The sequence below is a fragment of the Nanorana parkeri genome, unplaced genomic scaffold (assembly GCF_000935625.1).
Source record: "Nanorana parkeri isolate BGI_ZX_2015 unplaced genomic scaffold, ASM93562v1 scaffold178, whole genome shotgun sequence".
Lineage (NCBI taxonomy): Eukaryota > Metazoa > Chordata > Amphibia > Anura > Dicroglossidae > Nanorana > Nanorana parkeri.
The window spans coordinates 804,116-817,917 of NW_017306446.1; the positions used below are offsets into that span (position 1 = coordinate 804,116).

A 13,802-nucleotide genomic window follows, 5' to 3' on the forward strand; every position below is an offset into this window, starting at 1 on the left:
GAGAAGCTACGAAATGTCTTCAAACATTACAGAACAAATCCAGTTGAATTTGACCAACTACTACTCGCTATAAAAGAGAAAACAACCCAGGCACAAATCTAAAAAACACCTTTTAGTTCCCTTGTGTATTCCTTCAAGAGTCATGATTTCCAATTTAATATAGCGGGTGTAATCATCCAGAGTCTGACTTCATATTAAGTTTCCACATGCCAGCTGGGGCTTGAAATCAGACTTTCAATGATAGTGCCTGCTGTGTAAATCAATAGACAGGAGGTGGGAGGAAATGGTAGGATGGGTTACAGAAGAGCAGGAAGGGGGGGCGGAGCAGTGACACAGACTTTGTAGAACTTCAGACTCTTAAGAAGTTTCTTCCCCTTTATGCAATGTAGCATAGCAGGGCTGGCAATATACGTGGTGTTACTTTACAAATCTTGTAGCAGATTGCTCAGCTCCTATAAACTTGTTTTAATTGTATACCCAGAGTAGCTCTTTAAGTCAAATGAATTGATTGGGTTATTTATTCTTTGTAAAGCACTAAGCACTTTATCTACTGCTTATGCTGTCTAGGTACATTCCCAAGGCAGTCAAGTTCATGGCACCGAGGGTGTATTTAACATCTTGGCAAATAAATAAATATCTGCCTGGGGCGATATTGATTTCTTCATGGCAAACATATCAATATGTTCCTTATTTGTCTGCAATTGTTCCGTCTCCATTAAGCAAAAGGATCTACCTTTAAAAGGCAGGCAGATCTAGGCCCATTCACATGGTTTAGTAGACGGCCAGAAAGATAAAGGTGAAGAATGCAAATCAAGAAACTCGACAAATCCTCAGCAAATTGTCCTCAGCAAATCCAAAAAAAGCAACCATCATTTATTGAACCTTACAGTAGATCTAAACCCTACATGGATGACATTACATTGGCTAAAGCACTGCGTATCATACACAACTGCCTCTTTTTCGCCTATAAAATACTATTTTAACATGTCGGCAGGCTTTGACTATAGGCAGTCCTATAGCAATGTTTTGGAAAATAGAGTTAGCTGGCCTATGGGGCACCATGTCCCATTTTTCAAAATGACGTACAGCATTACCTAAAGCATGCCTGTAGGCTCTGACCATCTCCTATAGCATGCTTGTAGGCTCCGACCATCTCCTATAGCATGCTTATAGACTCTGACCATCTCCAATAGTATGTTTTTAGGCTCCGACCATCTCCTATAGAATGCTTATAGACTCTGACCATCTCCTATAGTATGCTTGTAGACTCTGACCATCTCCTATAGTATGCTTGTAGACTCTGACCATCTCCTACAGCATGCTTGTAGGCTCTGACCATCTCTTAAAACATGTTTGTAGGCTCCGACCATTTCCTATAGCATGCTTGTAGGCCCTGGTCATCTCCTAAGCATGCTTTTAGGCTCTGACCATCTCCTATAGTATGCTTGTAGACTCTGACCATCTCCTACAGCATGCTTGTAGGCTCTGACCATCTCTTAAAACATGTTTGTAGGCTCCGACCATTTCCTATAGCATGCTTGTAGGCCCTGGTCATCTCCTAAGCATGCTTTTAGGCTCTGACCATCTCCTATAGCATGCTTGTAGGCTCTGACTATCTTCTATAGCACGCTTGTAGGCTCTGACCATCTCCAATAGCATGCTTGTAGGCTCTGGCCATCTCCAATAGCATGCTTGTAGGCTCTGGCCATCTCCTATAGCATGCCTAGAGGCTCTGACCATCTCCAACAGCATGCCTGTAGGCTCTTACCATTTCCTAAAGCATGGTTGTAGGCTCCGACCATCTCCTATAGCATGCTTGTAGACTCTGACCATCTCCTATAGCATGCTTGTAGGCCCTGGTCATCTCCTAAGCAAGCTTATAGGCTCTGACCATCTCCCATAGAATGCTTGTAGGCTCTCACTATCTTCTATAGCATGCTTGTAGGCTCTGGTCATCTCCAACACCATGCTGCTAGGCTCTGACCATCTCCTATAGCATGCTTGTAGGCTCTGACCATCTCCAATAGCATGCTTGTGGGCTCTGGCCATCTCCAACACCATGCTGCTAGGCTCTGACCATCTCCTTTAGCATGCTTGTAGGCTCTGACCATCTCCTGCTGCCTGTCTGCAGTTTTGATGATCCAATGATTTTGGCTGTACTCTACACAGCAAATAATGTTTTGTGCCAGTTTTGAGTCCATATTTCTACCCATTATGTTTAGGCCCTGAAGAAGGGCGAGCTCCTTAAGCCCCCAAAACGCATTGGCTGTTCTGTGTTGTTGTTTGTGAACTCATTCTATTATTAAACGTTTTTGGACTCTCGTACTGTCTTGTTTGGCACTCCAATTGGACTTTATATATACATGTATCTGCAATTCTGGGTTCCCTTGTCTATGGGACATCCTCTGTTTGTTGAACGCTGCCTTACTGGAGCTATTATGCTTTCTCACTTTGTGACTGATCTTGTAAATATATAAATCCGGTGCCTCATCTCTACTTCCATGTCTGCAGTCTTTGACTGCTTTATTTCTGTAGCATTGCGCTCGCTGAATATTATGTGCGGCCCTTTGGTGGTGTCGGAGGCCACACCTGAGGCCCTTATATCAAGTAAGCTGACCGCCACTGGTCTAGACCATGACCATCTCTACTAGTAATAGTTTAGCACTTTTTGCAGCCTTTTCTTTATGAATAGATACAACGGTCCTACCCTCTGCTCCTGACACGAGACAAAGGTCTGGAATCCAGGGGAAACACCAAACCCGAGCTGGTGAATGTATGGTGGCTCGTCCTGGCTGTGTATCTGCACCCTGATCCCAGCCTCGAATGATGTTTCATCTGCAGAGGAGAGAGAGAAAGAGAGAGACGGCAGATGGTCACAGTGCTAATTGTATCTGTCTTGTGGTTGCATTTAGGATTCTAATGTTTATCAGACACTCTTGGACAATTTCTGTTGCTGTAATTAGTGTCTCTGGTTCGACTTGTACTGTGCTAAATTATTCATCGGGAATGGTGCTGATCCAAGTGTTAACCCGTTATGATATGCGAATACTGTATATCTGGTTTGTATTCCGGGGTACCATGCTAATTGCTCAAATATTATGACTTTTTTCTTACAATTTATCATGATTTGACTATAACATGTGTTCATGCAATGGCACCACACCCAACCTGACCTATCAAAGTATACAGTGTGATGGCACCCAAGGATACATACAGACAGGGCCGGATTTCCCACAAGTCCACAGAGGCCTGGCCTCGGGGCAGCAGGGAGTAGAGGGGCAGCAGGGGTGTGGAATTCCTATCACTCGATGCCCGGGACATGCAGTTCCGGGCGTCGGGCGGGTTATTTTCTTCTACATTTAGTTCTGCTTTGGGCCAGCAGCAGGGCTAAATGTAGAGCGGGGAAGCTGCAGCTCATTTTGTGCAAGTGATCTCAGCGATGCTCATCTGTCCCCCCCGCCACCCCCCTCTTTATGCTCCACCCGCTGCCTCTCCCTCTGACCTGGGACCACGGCAAGGTAGTTCAGGATGGAGAGTGGGGAGCAGAGCGGAGAATGTCTGTTAAATAAAGAGAACCTGTCAGCTCCAAATGCTATCACACAGGGACTTGTTAGCGAAGTTAAGCGGGGAAAAATAAAAAATAAAAAAATAAATTGATAAAAAGTAAAAAATAAAAATGTTAAAAAGTTAAAGATAATTAGAAACAATAATTAAAAAAAATAAAAAAGTGTTAAAAAATTATAAAATAAAATTATAAAAAAGTAAAAAGTAAAAAATAATAAGAAATTAAAATGTAAAAAAAAATTAAAATGAAAAAAAAAGTAAAAAAAGAAAAAAAAAAATTAAAACCAACCCTGCCACCCTGCTATCTTGTTGCTATTCTCCATTGGAGGGGTTGGCGTGTAGGGGGGCGCATTGAGGAACCTGGCCTTGGGGCAGCAGAGAGAGTAAATCCAGCCCTGCATACAGATTATGATTGCACCACTCCAGATTGCCACAGAGACCATTATCCCACATTTACATTTATGTAGCGCATGACCGCATGCAAAATCCTGTGTTTTTTGCGCATGTTCATAAAACACGCAGGAAGCGTGTTTCATGCTTTTGGTGCCTTTCACTGTCAATGGCACCCCAAATACGCCAAGCAGGATGTGCATTTTTCGCAGCGAAAGACCCAATAAACACGCAGATGAAAGACACGCGAAGCTCTGAGCTCCAAACAGTGCACGAGCTTCTATGCTGTGATTGTTGGTCACTGGGGAAGCCCATTGAAATGAACAGGCTTGACCTATGCGTGACATAGATGCAAAAGCCCTCATAAATGTGACACCTGATGTCACACTTCGCATTCACAAGTCTGCAAGGGCGGCTTATATAAAATTATATAGTCATAACATGCAGTTTCATTGGATTTTGAAAACCTATAAGGAATCGGGGGCTGCCATTGCTGACGTGATTTGGGAAATGCTACTTTCCTGATGTCTCTGGCTTCGATACCTTTTGGCCTCACTCACACACAACGCGAGCAAAATTGTATTTTGCGTATATACGAGCGTATGTGCATATATGCGTGCACTATTTGCATTCCCAGAATGCATAATTCCTAACAGAAATGTTAATGAACTGTACGCACGTACACTCCCGTATGTACGCGTAAACATGCCAATGCGCGTAAGAAACGCATAAATACGCTGCCTGGACGCATCTTGGTACCGTTCTGTTTTTGCGCATGTTTATGCTACGCAAATATACGGCTCCATACGCGGCTATGTGTATAGAGCCATTTATTTGCATATGTTGCATATGGTACAATACGCACGAACGCGCGTGTATGCGCGGCAGTGTGAATGAGGCCTTTGAGTCACTGACCCGACCCAGGACATGGCAGGTAAAGTCAGATCAAAGTCTGCGTGTAAAACTTCTGAAGCCATTAGCTTAGTATGACATCCAGGAAACTAACATTAGTGGTGGTTCATGTTCAGGGTAGGGGGCGCGCGTGGTGCACGCTAATGGGAGTCTCTGGCCGGCGTCCTGCCCAGCTCACTGATGTCTCTGGTTGTCAGGAGCAGGACGGGAGGCCAGCTAGAGCTTCTCAGTTTCCTAATAGCTGGGAGGGGAGATGTGTGTGGCTCTTACACATGCCCCTGACCAGCTCTGAGCAACCTGAGACATTGTGGTCATAAAGGGGGCAGGCACACTGCAAACATAGCCCCCCCACGTGACCCAAACAGATACTGCCGAGGCAATTCCCTCAGGCCGACTCATTACAGGGGGGTAGGCACACTGCAAACATTGCCCCTCCCACGTGACCCAAACAGATACTGCCAAGGCAATTCCCTCAGGCTGACTCATTACAGGCGGGGCAGGCACACTGTAAACATTGCCCCTCCCACGTGACCCAAGCAGATACCGCCTGAGGCAATTCCCTCAGGCTGACTCATTACAGGCGGGGCAGGCACACTGCAAACACTGCCACCCCCACGTGACCCAAGCAGATCCCGCCTGAGGCAATACCCTCAGGCTGACTCATTACAGGCGGGGCAGGCACACTGCAAACACTGCCACCCCCACGTGACCCAAGCAGATCCCGCCTGAGGCAATACCCTCAGGCTGACTCATTACAGGCGGGGCAGGCACACTGCAAACACTGCCACCCCCACGTGACCCAAGCAGATCCCGCCTGAGGCAATACCCTCAGGCTGACTCATTACAGGCGGGGCAGGCACACTGCAAACACTGCCACCCCCACGTGACCCAAGCAGATCCCGCCTGAGGCAATACCCTCAGGCTGACTCATTACAGGCGGGGCAGGCACACTGCAAACACTGCCACCCCCACGTGACCCAAGCAGATCCCGCCTGAGGCAATACCCTCAGGCTGACTCATTACAGGCGGGGCAGGCACACTGCAAACATTGCCCCTCCCACGTGACCCAAACAGATGCCGTCTGAGGCAATTCCCTCAGGCTGAGTCATTACAGGGATGGCCTTGGATTGTACGAGGGTTAGATTAAATTACTGTGGTATAGTGCTGTAATCTCTGTGGTGCAGGGGGTAATTGGCATGGCAGGCAGATAAAGTAACTGCAAGGAATTGCGCTAATTACTTTGTCAGGTGGATTTTGCAAACTCTAAAAAAGATCATACAAGAGTATGTAACCATCATATCACCTGTTGCCAAATTCATTGCAGTACTGTGTTGTCTTTAAAGAGAACCCGTCACAAATGGGCATGCGTTTACGAATTCTCCATTCCCCCACTATTTGCCTATACAAGTGAAGGAGAGGTCCTGTTTGTAAACTCCAAGTTGATCTCATTAGAGCTTACACAGGGGCTAAAGATGGTTTCCCGAGCCTCATGTGACACTGCTGGGTCAATGGACCACTTGAGCACAAACTGCTGCATTGTGGCAGGAAAGGGAGAGAGGATGTTTCCCCATATCTGGAAGGACCAGGTATTTCTATTCATTTCAGACAGATAAATGGAGCAGCAAGGGAGCAAAGTGAAGGTGAGTATATGCAGGGGGAAGGGTGGGCATTTAAAGGGATGTGTCAGACCTCTGCATTGTCACCCCCAGGGCCGGATTTCCCACAAGGCCAACCGAGCCCCGGCCTCGGGGCAGCAGGGAGTAGAGCGGCAGCTGTTGTGTGGAATTCCTATCCCCCAACACCCAGGATATGCAGTTCCGGGCGCCAGGCGGGTAGTTGTTTTCTACATTTAGCCCTGGTTTGGGCACGCAGAGCTAAATGTACAGTGGGGAAGCTGCCGCTTGTTATGTACAAGTGATCTCGGCGATGTCGTCGAGATCACTTGCATGCAGCCTGCACACAGGGGGGCACAATGAGTAACCTGGCCTTGGGGCAGCACAGAGAGTAAAGCCGGCCCTGGTCACCCCTGCTTCCACACAAAGTGGAGAGCTGTGCTTAATGTTTTTTTTAAATATTTTACCCGCACATAAACTTTATTTGTATTGCATTTGATGCCTTTTATACTGGAATATGAGAAGTGCAGTGTATACCGTGTACACAACAGGTACATTGGGTGCAGCTCTGCATTCTACCCATAGGACTTGGTACTCACTGGTCTCTCTCCAGATAGGCAGGTATTCCTCCTGTTGAATGTCAAGCATTATCTCCAGTCCATTTCCCATGCCACCCTGCCGGGTCACTTTGGGGTTGTTTTTGTTGGCGTTGAAGGTGTAGCATTTCCCGTATCTGGTATACACCTGTGAACAAGCAGAGAACACTGTGAGAACAATACAGGCAGTACACAGGCTTCTGCAAACGACCATGCCTCAAAGCTACGGCTGCTAATATCTCTATATTATTAATGTTACCGGCATCAAACCTCATTCAGCCAGCCATATAAAAAACATTAAACACAATGGACCTCACAATATACTGCAACAGCACCTCTTTGTGCTGCCCTCAACACCCCATCTGGTTTCTGAACCTGCTCGAGGGAAAAACGGATTACCGTAGCTGCTATTGAGGAAGCAGAAATATCAAATGTAAAGCCCTTTCATATAAAAAGACAATTTTCCTAAAAAAAGGAACCTGGAGGATGTCAGAAATTTTAAAAGTAACAGCCAGGGGAGCATGGATGACATACATTTGGTGTGTGTGTGTGGGGTGAACTAAGGTGACATGCATGAAGTACTCTTTTCTATAAATAGGAACAGATGCTGCTAACATCAAAGTTTGCATTTAAGTATCCAGGCGTACACTGGACCTATAATACATAGAGAGAACATGTAAAAAAAGACTCATAAAAACACAAAAATAGTACACATGGAGATCAGATAATAACTTTGTACATCTTCTACCAACATCTATGTACATCTTCCACCAAAGTCTCTGTACATCTTCTACCAATAACTATGTACATCTTCTACCAACATCTATGTACATCTTTCACCAAAGTCTCTGTACATCTTCTACCAATAACTATGTACATCTTCCACCATTATCTATGTACATCTTCTACCAATGTCTTTGTACATCTTCTACCAATAACTGTGTACATCTTCTACCAAAGTCTATGTACATCTTCTGCAAACATCTCTGTACATCTTCTACCAATAACTATGTTCATCTTCTACCATCATCTATGTACATCTTCTACCAATCACTATGTACATCTTCTACCATCATCTATGTACATCTTCTACCAATGTCTATGTACATCTTCTACCAATGTCTATGTACATCTTCTACCAATGTCTATGTACATCTTCTATCATCTATGTACATCTTTTACCAATCACTATGTACATCTTCTACCAATGTCTATGTACATCTTCTACCAATGTCTATGTACATCTTCTATCATCTATGTACATCTTTTACCAATCACTATGTACATCTTCTACCAATGTCTATGTACATCTTCTACCAATGTATATGTACATCATCTACCAAGGTCTATGTACATCTTCTACCAAGGTCTATGTACATCTTCTACCAATGTATATGTACATCCTCTACCAATGTCTATGTACATCTTCTACCAATGTCTATGTACATCCTCTACCAATGTCTATGTACATCCTCTACCAATGTCTATGTACATCCTCTACCAATGTCTATGTACATCTTTTACCAAAGTCTATGTACATCTTCTACCATTAACTATGTACATCTTCTGCCAACATCTCTGCCCATCTTCTACCAACATCCATGTGCATCTTCTACCAATAACTATGTACATCTTTTACCAATGTCTATGTACATCTTCTACCAATGTCTATGTACAGCTTCCAACCATCTTTCATAATGAGCACCAAAACGTTGCTTATATAACATCTAGGGTGCATTGATGCCATAGGGAGATAGGCAGAAACTGTAGACATCATAGTTGCAGTAAGAGACATGAAAGTGACAAGACACAGAGTATTTCTTTATGTTAAACTCACAGGGGTAAAATCTTCTTCTGTACAATTTTTCCCGCTATAATGGCAATGGATAAGCATGCCATCTAGTTTGCTCCCCTTGGCACTAGGCAGGTCAGCGCGAAGCTGCTTGCTTTGAGGGCGAGATGAAGAAAAGTAATAGGGATGAGTGACCGGCTGCTTGACCCTACAGAGGGTCACAGATGGAAAGTTGAGCTGTCTGGCCCAAACCATCTTGATGTTGGTGTGCATGGGATAGGACAAAAGGTAGAAGAAGTGCTCTGTTGACCAAATGAAGAACAGAATGAGGGAGGCAGTGAAGCCTGCCGACCAGAGGAGGCGGTGGAACGTGGAGAACACGGACCTCAAGTGGCTCAGCCCGTGGAAGTTGGTGGTGCTCAAGAATTTATCTGTCGATGCAGCGGCGGTGCCCTTCTCCATCATGAAGGTCCTACAGAAGTTCAGCTACAGAGGAAGAGAACTGGTGAGACGGGCTTGTCCTCACTGGATGAAGTTCAGAATACCAACTATAAATTGGAGAAGGGATATAGGATGTAGCGTCGATACTAATAGACGGCGAACGCAGCTATCTCTGCAGTTATTAGCTGAAATCGTGTTCATCTGAATGGAGATTACCGGATATTATCAGCTCCCAATCCACACGTCACTGTCTAGATCTGTCCCAGGAGGGAGTAAGACTGGGTAGGCTCCAAGCACTTTGTGCAGCAGGGTAATGGCTCGGTGGAAAGTGCAAATGTATCTACAGATAAAGTGAACCAAGCACTGAGCAAATTTTAAAGGGAACACCCAGCAAATAAAAAAAAACTATACCAGTGTCAGGTTTTGAGTGCTTTGAATTCCTACCTTGTCATTGAATGCTGCAGCAATGTGGAATACTGTTTCAAATAGAAAAGGAAAGAGTTCATCTCACTATCAGACTATTTTTTGCTGCCTGTCACAGGTAGAGCGATTTCCCTTAACTTACTGTCCTGGAGAAACAACAGGAAATCAGGGGAAATCTCTCAAAAGACGGAATTACCACCTTAGAGAGTGGTGTTTGGTAGTCAATAGTCACCAAGACCGAGTCATAGAGTAGGGAAGAGGTAAACTCCCAATCAAGGTATTGTTTGCTGCCTGTTTCCTGTTGGAGATTGCCCTTCACTTCCTGCCCTAGCGACGTAACAGGAAATAAGGTGAAATCTCTCCAAAGAACAGAATTACCAAGTTAAAGAGTTGTCACAGAAACAGGTCTCCCCACTGGAGGATTTTCCCTCACTTCTTGGTCTGTTGACAACTCAGAATTGGTGGATACCCCCTCACTTTCTGTTTCGGAGTCAATTACCACGGGACAAAGAGAAGGGGTGAATCTCCGCAATGGTGACACAGCTATTCTTGGAATTCCCACCTTAAAGAGTGGTATTTTGGGAGTCAGTGGTCACCAAGATTGATTGTAGAGCAGGTTAGAGGTAAACTCCCAATAAGGGTATTTTTTGCTGCCTGGGAGATTACCCTTCACTTCCTGTCCTGGAAAGGCCAAGGGATGTCATAGAACAATTGTCCCCATTGAAGGATTTCCTCTCCCCTCTTGCTCTGATGAGAACCCAAAAAATTTGGATTCCCTCTCACGTTCTGTTTTAGGGTCAATGGTCACAGGACAAAGAGAAGGAGTGAATCTCCCGAATGGGGACACAGCTATAAAAACTTGACTAAGTGTCTAACCCCCAGGTACCGAACCAGTGGCCCAGGGGCCCCATACGGCCTTTTGGCAATTATTGGACAGCCCTCGGAGCTCCAGCAGACCATAGCCTGTGTTACCTTACCTAGGTGCTCAAGCCAAAAAGTTTCTTTAACACCATCTTACTTTTTTCTATTAAAAGTGGGACAAGTTATTACTTTAGGGAGTCAGTATTGAGCACAAATATGGAAGAATTGATTCATAAAGGGACTGCAAGAGCAGTGATCTCTAACGCCTTCATATAATGAGTCCCCTGTTTATGACTGTCTCCTGAAGCATATCCCCAGTGTCTCCAATAACTCCTATAGCATGTGTGAAGTCTCTGATCATCTCCCGTTTCATATCTACAGTCTCTGACCATCTCCTGTTTCATGTCTGCAGTCTCTGACCATTCCCTGTAGTATGTCTGCAAGCACTGTTTATCTCCTGTTGCATGTTTACAGTCTCTGACCATCTCTTATTCCATGTCTGCAGTCTCTGACCATCTCCTGTTCCATGTCTGCAGTCTCTGACCATCTCCTGTTCCATGTCTGCAGTCTCTGACCATCTCCTGTTAGATGTCTATAGTCTCTGACCATCTCCTGTTCTATGTCTTCAGTCTCTGACCATCTCTTCTTCTATATCTGCAATCTTTGAATATCTCCTATTCCATGTTTGCAATCTTTTGACCATCTCCTGTTCCATGTCTGCAGTCTCTGATCATCTCTTCTTTCATGTCTGCAGTCTCCGACTGTCTCCCGCAGCATGTCTGCGCTCTCTGACCATCGCCAGGATCATGTTCAAAGACTACAGATGGTCAAAGACTATGTCTTCAGTTTCTATCTCCTGTTGTATCTCTGCAGTCTCTGACCATCTCCTGTTCCATGCCTGCAGTCTTTGACCCTCTCTTGTTCCATGTCTGCAGTCTCCAAACATCCCCTGTTCTATGTCTGCAGCTGCTGACCATCTTCTGCAGCATGTCTGCAGTCTCTGACCATTTCCCTGTCATGGTCAAAGATTACAGATGGTCAAACACTATGTCTGCAGTTTCTATCTCCTGTTGTATCTCTGCAGTCTCTGACCATTTCCTGTTCCATGCCTGCAGTCTTTCACCATCTCCTGTTCTGAGTCTGCAGTCTCTGAGTCTGACCACCTCTTGTTCCGTGTCTGCAGTCTCCAACCATCCCCTGTTGCATGTCTGCAGACGCTGACGATCTCCTGCATCGTGGTCAAAGACTACAGATGGTCAAAGACTATGTCCGTAGTTCTATGTCTGCAGTCTCTGACCATCTCCTGTTCCATGTCTGCAGTCTCTGACCATCTCCTATTCCATGTCTGCAGTCTCCGCCATCTCCTGTTCCATGTCTGCAGTCTCTGACCATCTCCTGTTCCATGTCTGCAGTCTCTGAGTTTTCTGTAGCATTACAATCACTGAATATTATCCTTATGTCCCTTTGGTAATAATGGAGCACACTTGGTCCCCCCATTTTAAGAACGTTGACCACCCTGCTCTAACCCTTCCCTCCTCTATCCAAAACAAAAAAAATGCCCTTACATACACTTCAAAAAAAGGCATAATTGAGAAACAAAGAGGCATGGGGAGGGGCGGTTGGGTTCCAAAAGAGGGACACTATAGGGGCTGTACCCATGGCCTGAGCATATTTGGCCATGGCAAGGCCACAGCTCTCTCTCGCAGCCAGCATACCGGAGATGGAGACTTCTTTCCTCTGCTTGTCAGGGCTGTGATGGAGGCGGATGAGACAGATTCGGAAACTAAATAAATCATAACTTTTTTTTTTTCATGTGCTGTCAGCTGAGCTCCACATTAAAACGTACAAATCTTTCATTTTCTAATCTCAGCGCACAATGTTAAGCTTTTTGCTTGTGTTCTGTAATTATCAAGCAAATGCAATTTGCCCTAAAGCTGCCGCTTTTACATGGAAATAACTGTCCTGCCTCGCTCATAGCGGAAGAATGACATTACTTTAATTAAACGGCCCCTAAAATCCTGGTGGGGAGTGACTAAGGAGGACATCCGACCCCCAAACTGGATTTTAATTACATTGTGTCTGATCAACAAGGAACAAGATGAAGACCTGGATGAGCAAAACAGCATTGAATAGGCAGCGGTATGTTTATTACATTATACACCAAACCTCAAAAGTGACAAATTGTTATAACTTTTTGTCATCTTTTATTTACTTCTTTTAGCTCAGATTGCTTAAAAAGTTAATTCTGGTTCTGATAGAAAGGTGTCTGAACACAGAGAATATCGCAGTTTCTTGTGTATGGGGCTGCGTAGCCGCAGATCGGTCAGGGTGCCCAAAATGTCTACAATGGACACGTGAGCATCAGAACTGCGCCATGGAGCAATGGAAGAAGTTGGCCTGGTCTGATGAATCATGTTTTCTTTTATATCACGGGGATGGTCGGGTGTGTGTATGTCGTTGACCTGGGGAAGAGATGGCACCAGGATGCACTATGGAAAGAAGGCAAGCCAGCGGAAGCAGTGTGATGCTTTGGGCAATGTTCTGCTGGGAAACCTTGGGTCCTGCTATTCATGTGGATGTTACTTCGACACATAACACCAACCTAACCATTGTTACTGACCAAGTACACCCCTTCATGGAAACCGTATTGCCTGGTGGCAGTGGCCTCTTTCAGCAGGATAATGCGCCCTGCCACACTGCAAAAATGGTTCAGGAATAGCTTGAGGAACACAACAATGAGCTTGAGGTGATGACTTGGCCTCTAAATTCTCCAGATCTCAATCCAATCGAGCATCTGTGGGATGTGCTGGAAAAACAAGTCCAATTCATGGAGGCCGATCACCTCACAACTTACAGGACTTAAAGGAGAACTATGGGGTTAAGGCTTTTCCCCATAGTTCTCCTTAGGGTAACGGGAGGACACAAACTAGCGTCCTCCCGTCACCCTAAGCTCAGTATACCGGTATTCTTAGACGCCGCAGCTGAAGCGGATCCCGACAATTATGTCTGGATCCGCCCAGCTGCGTGAGCGACAGCTGGCTCTGCCTATCTAGAGGCAGAGCCAGTTGTACCCGCCCCGTCCGATCCGCCAGTCAGCGCTGTGACAGGATCGAGAGGTGAGAGAACGCTGGTATGTGTTCGCTCACCTCCCGATCTACTGAGCCGACCTGTGACAGTCTCATTGTCACAGGTCGGCTAGAACTATGAGGT

General features: G+C 45.4%; 1 protein-coding gene across 1 annotated transcript in view; it reads right to left on the minus strand.

The window, feature by feature from the left end:
• Window positions 1–13,802, minus strand: part of ASIC4 (acid sensing ion channel subunit family member 4) — a 255,811-nt gene that overhangs the window by 18,407 nt on the left and 223,602 nt on the right. Inside the window, exons 2-3 of the mRNA XM_018554939.1 lie at window positions 7,079–7,223; window positions 2,708–2,835 (exon numbers count right to left, since the gene is read on the minus strand). Coding sequence (XP_018410441.1) covers window positions 2,708–2,835; window positions 7,079–7,223 — 273 coding nt within the window. The remainder of the gene's footprint in view (window positions 1–2,707; window positions 2,836–7,078; window positions 7,224–13,802) is intronic.